At 46.1% G+C, this 10,601-nt stretch overlaps 1 protein-coding gene across 1 annotated transcript in view; it reads right to left on the reverse strand.

Annotated features, from left to right (window-relative positions):
• Positions 1 to 9,423, reverse strand: part of LOC144763387 (uncharacterized) — an 82,207-nt gene extending 72,784 nt beyond the window's left edge. Inside the window, exon 1 of the mRNA XM_078648959.1 lies at positions 9,255 to 9,423. Coding sequence (XP_078505085.1) covers positions 9,255 to 9,423 — 169 coding nt within the window. The remainder of the gene's footprint in view (positions 1 to 9,254) is intronic.
• Between the last annotated feature and the right edge of the window lie 1,178 nt (positions 9,424 to 10,601).

A 10,601-nucleotide genomic window follows, 5' to 3' on the forward strand; every position in this document is an offset into this window, starting at 1 on the left:
CAAAGCCTAGTTGTCAGGGAAGAGGAGCTCGTCCTCAAACCCTGGTGGTTCTTCCGACAGAAGTAGGTCCTGTAACCCACTAATTATTTCTTCCTACTCGCTCTCCTCTTCCAGCTCTGATTCACGTACTTTGTAGTCTGGTGGTATCAAGTGTTGATTCATTTTGATCATGGTTAACCTCTCCACGCTTTTGGGCGAGAGACTGGTCCTTCTCACAGTCACAATGGCACCAGCAGCACTGAAAACACGCTCAGAAGAGACACTTGCAACAGGGCAAGCTAGATACTTTATCGCCAGCCTGCTGAGCAGTGGCCATTGGCTTCTTGTCCTATACCAATACACCAATGGGCTTTGCTCCATGAACACCTCTGTTGTGTCATCCAGATAGGCCTGGACCAACCGCTCAATGTTCATTGGTGCTCGGGTTTGCTCGTCCTCTTTTTGCTTTGCAACAGCAACGGACTTACCCTTTCCTTTCTGTAGAAACCAAGCAGCTATTTTTTTGCTTGTGTCTGATGAATCAGGTCCTGTTGGTGCGGTTGTTGTTATTGTTTGTGTTGGTGACTGCTGGGAAGCAAACGCACTGCTCGCATGCTGTGAAGAAGAACTTGACTCTTTAGGATGCTCAGTAGTACTTGCACTGTCCTGGGCTGGCACTGGCAGGCCTCTAATTGAGAGCCATTTGTTTTCTAAATCAGTGGCTTCCTCGGCTATTACAGTTTTGTACTTGGAAACATCCCCTTCTGAAAAAGGAATTACTGCATTACTGTTCACAAATAATTTGTACCGTGGATCCAAAATTGTGGCAGTAATGTAATGTTGATGCGACACAATCTTATTTTGAATCCTTGTATTCTCAGATAAGCGGCCGGCTATGGACTTGGCCAAATTATATGCTTCAAGTTTTCCTTCAACACCTTCGTATGTTTCAGACACCTCCTTCAGCTCTTGCTCCAGCATGTACAACAATGGGATGGCTTGGCTCATAGTACAGTCCTCCCTGCTGACTGCACGTGTGAAGACCTCAAAAGGAAGTAGCATCTCTGTCAGGCATTTAATGAGGTCCCATTGCGACATCTCAACTGTCATGGCTTTAATAGCACCAGTTGGATCCCCTGATCTTCTTGTCATGACATAAGCATTAAGTGGTATGTACTGCTCAAACAGCCGATCAAGCATGTATTAAGTAGAGTTCCAACGTGTTGGTACCTCCTGGATGAGTGCTTTGACTGGCATATTATACTCACGTTGAATGACACGTAGCTGCTTCCAGGCTTTAAAAGAATGATTGAAATGCGTGCAGATTCTTCTGCAAATGGTCAGTAAGCTGCTGACTTTGCTTTCATTTTTCAGAAAGTCTTGAACCACAAAGTTAATGCAGGGTGCCAAACACGGGACCCTAAAATAGCCACCATCTTCCATGGCCTTAACTACATTACTGCCATTGTCGGTGGCAATAAAACCAATGTTGAGGCCTCTTGGTCGCAGCCATTCAAAGACCTTGCTATTGAACTCATCCAAAATGTTTGCAGCAGAATGCGATTTCTCTATAGCAAACATGGCTATAGTAGCATGCCTGCGAGTATCATTAAAAATCTCAGTAGTGTCAATGCCTGTAGATATCTTGTCTATAACACCTGAAAAAGAGATCCAGTGTGCAGTGATGCACATGTAATCAGTTGCTTGGCAACTGGTCCACATGTCTGTTGTGAGGTGGATACTATGCACAGCACTCTGCTGCAAGACTTTTCCAAGCACATCCAGCACGTCGTGGTGTAGTGCTGGAACAGCAACTCTGGCAAAATAGTAGCGGCTGGGAACATTCCATTTTGGGCAGAGGGTTGTCACAAATTCCAGGAAACCCACCCCTTCAACAAAAGAAAAAGGGAGAAGGTCCAGAGCTAACATTTTGGCAAGCTTAGCATTGTACAAACGTGCTATTGGGTGGTTACGCTCGTACTTTCCCTCCTGCCTAAACATGCTAACAATGGTACGCTGCTTGGTATTTCTTTCAGTTATGCCCGATGCAGTACTTCGCGTCGCAGACTTCGCACCCGTACTCCTTGGTGTCTCCGGGTTACTCGTACTCTGGTGCCACTGAGATGTTGCTGATGCGGAGGATGTGGGATCTACCACTGCAGTGCTGGGGAGTCAGACAGGGGTACTTAGTGTACCACTACCAGATAGAATGTCTCCCTCTTCTTCCTGTTCGACCCGTGGACCTTCTACTGCTTCCCCACCAACATTAATGGTTCCTGCTTTTATGAGACGTAGGTGGTCCTCCCACTTGATTGTGTGGTGTTTTTTCATATGGGTCATTTGGCCTCCAATACCATAGTTTGTACCAAGCTTACCACGACTAACAGAGGAATGACAAATGGAGCATATAGCAATGTTCTCCTCATTTGCGCTAACTGTAAAGAAGTCCCACACTGGGGAGCTTAACTTTTGTCTCCTGCTAGAGGTGCCACTTCCAATGCCAGATGAACTGGAGGTTGTGTGTTGAATTTCACTATGTGGCTGCGCAGTAGTACCACTACCTACTTCTGCTGAGGTGGGACTTGTGCTGGATGTATGACGCTGCCGGCTCTGTGCAAATGTAAAAATGGAAGCTGGAGGTAGTTTTGGTGTGGCCTGTGTTGGTGGTATGCGTGCTACATCCCTAGTCGCAGCCATTCTCGCTAGGGTTAAAATGTTGGTCTCCATGTCCTCAGGGCCAGGAGTAATGCTTGTGATGACTGGGTCTGACTCGTCATCACCATCATTATCCGGCTGTTCAACATCGCACTCCATAAGTGGTAGGCTTCCTGGAAGCTTCCTTTTCCCTAGCCTGGTCTTCTTGGGATGTCTCTGCCTCTCATGCTCAGATTGTTGTGCCTCCCAATTGAGATCAAGATCATCAGAAGGGATGCTTGGCGAAGAACTCGATGGACTAACCCTCCTTTTCCTTGGTGGGGATTTGGAAAACAATAGATCTCCTGCATGAAGTGCTGCCTCTTCTTGCTCTGCATCAGGCTCAATTTCCTGAACTGCCCCGACTTCGGGAGGAACAACAACTACTATTGCCGGTGGTGGTTCTTGAACAGCAACTATTGCAGGCGGTGGTTGTGGTTGTTGTTTTCGTTGAACATCTACTATTGCCGGCGGTGGTTGTGGAACAACTACTATTGCAGGCGGTGGTTGTGGTTGTTCTTTTCGTTGAGCATCTACTATTGCGGGCGGTGGTTGTTGAACAACTACTATTGCGGGCGGTTGCTGAGGTTGAACATCTACTATTGAGGCCGGTGGTTGTTGTTCACCACTTTTCTGCTGTGTTCCCTCTTGCGTGGAATGTGTACTACTTTGAGATAGCGATAAGTTCAGGTCAGGCTCAGTATCACTGCTTTCCACCATTAGGCTGGCTACCTCTTCCCCACTCATCTGCTTGGGCCTGGGTTGGTGGCTTGGGCCCACTGATGCAGAGGTGCTGGCCCCAGCTTGGACCCCGGCCACTGCTGCTGAAGGCGTACTTTTTATTTTCCCAAAAAAGGTTTTCGGGTCAACACCAGACTTAAGTGTCACTTCCTTCTTCTGTTCTTCCTTCTTCTCAGCAACTTTATTGGTCTTGGAGGACCTGGTACCTGCTTTCTTTGGGCCCATCTTCTTCAGATGTCAGCAGCAGCACTCACTTGCACAAGTTGTTGAGAATGATGCCTGGTCAGGTTAGTCACACCACACGTGACGTAGTACAGAAGGACGTCCGTCTGGCAGTAGAACAGGCGATGAATGATGACAGACACCTCCTCTTCAGTCTTTTGTGCACATACAAGCAAAGAAGGCAGAACAACATCAGTCAAATGTGGATTTTTGTTAGCTTTAATTTTAATTTTTACTAGAAGTATTAGTACACTCAGTAAGATTAAGAATAGCAAAGAACTAAAATGCAAATGTAGTGGAAGTGGAACTTGTTTATCCTTAATTTGTGCATCATTTCGGATGGATGCAGCATCAGTGACCTGCAGCAGATAGCAATGGGGATGTGAACAGTCGTAAGCCAACAGGAACAATGGCAAGACACAGGCCAATTTGTCAAAAACAAACCAGCACACTACTACTACCACCACAGCTCCACATGGGCACTCTCATCACAGGTACATGGGTAAAGGCCAGAAAACAATAAACTCAAGCAGGCCTATATCCCTCCCTATATGGCCAGAAAAAGGAGGATGCCTGTTAATGCAAAAAAGAAAATCCCCATGGCTAAAAGGTTTAAAAGTTACACAACAACACAAACAACAAAGGCATTTACAGTTTACACCCAAACAGTTAACTACACCCCAAACACCACATTTGAAAATTCAATGCATTGCCACCCATGCCCTAAATGATGTTAAATTCAACAGACAAAATGGAAATCGCTACATCAAGCATCCCCGCTGACTACCTCTGGGACTCTAGGCCTACTGGCAGAAAAAATCACAAGTTTGTAGGCCTGCGGCAAAAAAACTAAAGCACGATGGAAGGTCACACAAAATGGCCGCCCCCACATGGCCTGGCCACCCCCAAAAACATGAAAAGAAAGAGAAGACAGACAATACATTCCTATGGCAAAAGGACATTGCTTGGCTTCACAAAATGGCCGCCAAGCCGCCCACATGGTCAGGCCACCCTCAAACAACAAAGTACAAAGAGGACAGAAACAGTAAGTGGTCCATGCTCCAAAAACTACAAGCAAATGACAACCTGAGGAGTTTCTTTAGCAAAATGAACAGCATCTACATTTTCGGGGGAAGGTTTTAGCCAACTCGGGAGATATTGGTTGCGAGAATGCAAATTCGGCGTGTTCGGCAGCGCGAACTGTACAAAACGTCGTTATCGCGTTCCCGAGCACGCACATTGGGCGCGCGAAGAAGACAAAAACTGTAAGGTCGCATTGTAGCACTGTGCAAAGTTACCAAAACTACGCGAGCTGAATTCTAGGGTTACCTAGTGCGCAGAAAAAGCCATATTATTCAACACACACCCAAAACCTGCAATTCAACACCAAAAACACATTTTGCTAATCAATCCAAAGCCATCCATGACCTATGATGTTACACTTACAACTTAAACACCCCAAAATCAGTTGAACAACTTTCATGCACCCATGATGAGGACTCTAGTAGTACCCTTGGGCCTACTGGCAGAGTAGGCCACAAGCTTGGAGGCCTAAGGCAAAAACACAGAGGCTACTACTAGTACCAGGAAATGGCCGCCACCACATGGACAGGCGGTCACAATAAAAAAAGAAAAGGAATAAAAAAATAAGGAAGGAATAAAAATAAAAACCAGACAAAGCAGGCCTATGGGAAAAGCAAAATGCATGGCTTCACCAAATGGGAATGGGCACCAGCCCCATGGTCAGCCCACCAACAAGAAAGTACATACGATTTAAATAAACTCAAGCAGATCTATCAATAACCCTATATGGCCAGAAAAAGGAGGATGCCTGTTACACATCACAGCTTAATGCAAAAAAGAAAATCCCCATGGCGAAAAGGTTTGAAAGTTACACAACAACACAAACAACAAAGGCATTTACAGTTTACACCCAAACAGTTAACTACACCCCAAACACCACATTTGAAAATTCAATGCATTGCCACCCATGCCCTAAATGATGTTAAATTCAACAGACAAAATGGAAACCGCTACATCAAGCATCCCCGCTGACTACCTCTGGGACTCTAGGCCTACTGGCAGAAAAAATCACAAGTTTGTAGGCCTGCGGCAAAAAAACTAAAGTACGATGGAAGGTCACACAAAATGGCCGCCCCCCCCCCCCCCCCCATGGCCTGGCCACCCCCACAAACATGAAAAGAAAGAGAAGACAGACAATACATTCCTATGGCAAAAGGACATTGCTTGGCTTCACAAAATGGCCGCCAAGCCGCCCTAAAGGTCAGGCCACCCTCAAACAACAAAGTACAAAGAGGACAGAAACAGTAAGTGGTCCATGCTCCAAAAACTACAAGCAAATGACAACCTGAGGAGTTTCTTTAGCAAAATGAACAGCATCTACATTTTCGGGAAGGTTTTAGCCAACTCGGGAGATATTGCTCGCGAGAATGCAAATTCTGCGTGTTCGGCAGCGCGAACTGTACAAAACATCGTTTTCGCGTTCCCGAGCACGCACATTGGGCGCGCGAAGAAGACAAAAACTGTACGGTCACGTTGTAGCACTGTGCAAAGTTACCAAAACTATGCGAGCTGAATTCTAGGGTTACCTAGTGCGCAGAAAAAGCCAAATTATTCAACACACACCCAAAACCTGCAATTCAACACCAAAAACACATTTTGCTAATCAATCCAAAGCCATCCATGACCTATGATGTTACACTTACAACTTAAACACCCCAAAATCAGCTGAACAACTTTCATGCACCCATGATGAGGACTCTAGTAGTACCCTTGGGCCTACTGGCAGAGTAGGCCACAAGCTTGGAGGCCTATGGCAAAAACACAGCGGCTACAAACATAAAATGGCCACCACCACCTGGCCAAGCCACCCACAGAAAGTAAATGAACTCAAGCAGGCCTACAATAACTACATGAACTACTAGGGTTACCTAATTTTACAAAAATAAAAATTTAATTCCACTACAACAGAGTATGCAATTAAATCCAATGCCATCCTTGATGTTTTACAGACACCACAGAAACATGGGTGGACCCTTGGGTACCTCTAGGCCTACTGGATGAAATTTCAAACACATACAACTTGGCCCCTCATGAAAGTACAGGCCTCCCTCAATAATAATTTTTAAGAAAGATTGAGAAGCACAGAAAACTGTAGTTATAAAAAACCAAACCAAAAAAACATTTACAGTACACCAATTCTCAATTCTCAAACTTACTTGTAAAAGAAAAGTTCAAATCCAAAATTCCTCAATAAATCCAAATGCTATGATGCAGCAGACATACACAAAGAGTGATCCTTCCAGCTCCAATTCCAAATGAAAGTGAACACCACATGGACAAAGCACTGGGAGGAGCCTGGTGGACAGGAACAGGAAGTTGGAGACTCAGGGGCACTTCCTCTCTCTTGAAAAAAAGAGTAGAAACAAAAAGAGGACTCCTAGCCCAAGAAAATACATCCAAATCATAATCTGAGGGGTTAATAGAACATTTTTGAGAAGATTTTAACATGCTCAGGAGATATTCTGTGCCAGATTGCAGTTTCTGCGTGTTCGGAAACGCGATCTTACCAACATGGCACTGCAAGGAGGATCGCACGTCCCAATGACATGTTCGCGCGTCCGAATGACGTAATCGCGTTCTCAAAGTCCGTTGGGATTGTGTGGCCGGATTCCAAACATCGTAGCGAACGCGACCGGGAGAGAAAAGCGAGAAAGCGAACGCAGAACCACGGTAAGTCATTACCGTGAACGCGAGAATGCTATTGAGCACGCGAGGAAGAAAAACTACTACGCTACGCTGTCGTTTGCGAAGTAGTCGACAGCTTCGCGCTCGCAGCGAAGTTGCTGAAAATTCGCAAACTCCGCGAACGGAGCGTAGTTCTCCGCCCAGGGTTAACTTAGCTTCCAGAGGTTGAGCTCATATCACTCCTTAGTGGACTACGTATGAGGAATTTATGAGTGATATAACAGTGGCTCCAGAAATTGGGTTCCTGCCATCCCTGGAATGACTCAAAATGACCTCCATAGATTGGCCTTCAATTATATCCTCTTGGGGACGATGAAACTGTTCCTTGGTCTACCTTGCAAAACGTGGAAGTTCTGCTACCTGCTGTTTTGACAAGTATGGTGCACACGCTTGGCATCATGCATGACATAAAAACTGTATGCTTTAGTTGACACCTATACCCACAACACTTCCTAATCCATGTACTGGAAGATTGATTTGCATCATATCATCCACCTGAAGCGTACTTTGAGAATTCAAAATGACCTGAAAGCACTATAAAAATGCAAAAGTACAATATAACTTAAAACAATGCAATCCTAGTGCAAGCGACAAGAAAACGTAGGCTCTGCCCACAGAGTCAGAAAACTTCTCCTGAGCAGAAGTTTAGTCAGACTAGCCTGCAGTCCATGATGATTTCCTAATGCAGAATTGTAGGAAGCTGGCTCTGTATATACTATACCAAAATGAGGCATAGTGTGCACAGAATCCAGTGGAACCCCAAAGGTAGGCAGAGGTAAAAGTAGATAGCACCTTACTCTATATTTGTGGTAGTGTCAGTGAGCAGTAAGGCTTTATCAGAGGGTAGTATTCAGCATTTGTTGTACACAATCAGGCAAGAAATTATGTCACACACTCTAAGATTGAACTCAGACCAAATTTGTATTTCTAGAACCAAGCCAAGTCTGGTGCAGGTAAGTGAAATATTACTTTGCAAGATCTTGTGCAATTCATTTACACTTGAATGCAGGTTCAAATGCAGTTGGTTGAATTACAGGTAAATCAACAGTTCAAAATGACTTTTCAGTTACTTTACAGATTACTGTGCACATTACATTTTAGATTACATTTTTAAGTTACTTTTGTTAATCAGTGTGATATGCCTAGATATCACACTGAGACATTACCTAGACAGAAGGCAAGTAATTTACTTTTAGTAAATTTGCAGTTTTCCAATGTTTCATACAAACCAACTCCACACAGTCAATGCAATCCTATGAACGGAAATTAAGTTAACGGTTTCCAAGTAAGTACTTATTTGTAGCAGTTGGCATTCTAGGGTTAGAACCATGGTTCCCCCAGGGTCAAGGATGCACTCACGAACACCCTCAGCAGATCTAGAGCGGCCGGGTGCAGAGTGCTGAGGCGCAATGTTATCCAATGGGGGATAGGAGGCCTCCGGTTCGCGGCTGCTCACAAGTAGGCCACTAGGTTGTGGGAGCAAAGCTCCAGATGTTAGGCTCCTGGCAAATGGGATCCGAGTTAGCACACCAGGTGCACACACAGCATCGCAGCAGTGGCTGGGTGCAAGGTGCTGTTTTGGTGTTGGGTGCCCAGTTGTTTTCAAAGATTTCCAGAAGGAACCAACAGCTGGGCAGGTAAGTTGGAGGGCTAGGGGATGTATGTGTACCTCAAGTTCTCTTCTCCTGGGTGCATGGTGGCTGGATGCAGGGGTGTCTTTTGAGGTCAGATTTCACCTGACTGGGCCACTCGCAGTTGGGGTGGGTCTCCGTACAGAGGATGCAGGTGACGTCGGGGAGTCCTGGAGGGGTCAACCCATGTTGGACTTGGACTCTGGACTAATGGGATACCTCGCTGGGACCAGTGGGCCACCCGGATTCGGGACATAGGAATTAGGTGCAGTGGTGGTTCCAGGCGTTGGGCTTCTTTGTCCTGAACAGGCTCAGAGTCTGTCTTGGAAGTTTCTTTTGAACAAAGCTGCTGTTCACAAGAGATCCGGTCTTTGTTGAAGGCAATCATTCCTCCCAGGGTTCCAGAGGTCGCTGGCTGCAGCACAAGGTGATTTTTGGTGCAGGATCTCTGGAAACTGCAGACGGGCCGGTAGAGCTGGGGCAAGTCAGTTCTTCTCTGCAGTCTCCTCTGCTGGACATCTATTTCCGTCCTTCTTCTTCGTCTTAGGCTGCGGTAATCTGTTTTTTTGGTTCAGGGCTGCCCCCTAAATACTGTATTTAGTGGGCCATTTAGGGGACTCGAGATCAGTAGCCAATGGGCTACTGACCTTAGGGTGTCTACACCCTTGGTGTGCTCACAGCACATGGGGGAATGGGCACAATCCCTAATCCTGATTGGAGAGTGCCAGCCACCTGCAAGATTACGGGCACTAAAGAGTGGACTTCACCTCACCTCCCCCACCTGAGGAGTGGGATTGGCAAAGGTGGGCACACCTTCTGGGCTGTGCAAATTTTCCCCACATGTCTTCCTGCCAAACAGGAGGGGAGACAGGAAGGGCGTCTGCTCCTGATTGCAGGAGAGGCTGGTGGTCGTGTTACAAAGGCGTCAAGGCCTTGGAAGCTCTCCTGCCATAGATGGTTCTTCCTGGCCTGGGGGGGGTGTGACCACCTCTGCCAGGGAAAGTATTTGTTTCTGGGCTCAGGGAGCGAAGGCTCCCACCCCTGGAGTCCAGAAACATGTCTCATGCTGGCAGGCTAGTTTGTACCAGTCAGTGAACGTTTTTCAGGGGGCATCTCTAAGATGCCCTCTGAGTGCATTTTTCATTAAATCCCACACTCACACCAATGTGGGTTTAATGTGCTGAGAAGTTTGATACCAAACTTTCTAGTTTTCAGTAAAGCCATTATGGTGCTGTGGAGTTTGTAATGACAAACTCCCAGCACAATATACTCTTAATGGCATTACTGCACTTACAATGTCTAAGAATTGGTCTAGACACTGTAAGGGTAAAGGGCTCGTGCACCTGTACACTCACCACTGGTATAGTGCACCCAGCTAGAGGAGTAGCTGACCTATGTCAGGGCAGTTGGTTGTAGGCATGGCAGACAGGGATGTGTGCCATGTTGACTCTTCACTTTGTTCTGCACCAAAACACACAGCCAGCAATGGGAGTGTGTGTGTGCATAAAGGTACAGGTACTCTAACTGTGGCACAATAAGTGCTGCAGCCTTAGACGCCTTCCATGG

The sequence above is a fragment of the Lissotriton helveticus genome, chromosome 1_1, assembly GCF_964261635.1.
Source record: "Lissotriton helveticus chromosome 1_1, aLisHel1.1, whole genome shotgun sequence".
Lineage (NCBI taxonomy): Eukaryota > Metazoa > Chordata > Amphibia > Caudata > Salamandridae > Lissotriton > Lissotriton helveticus.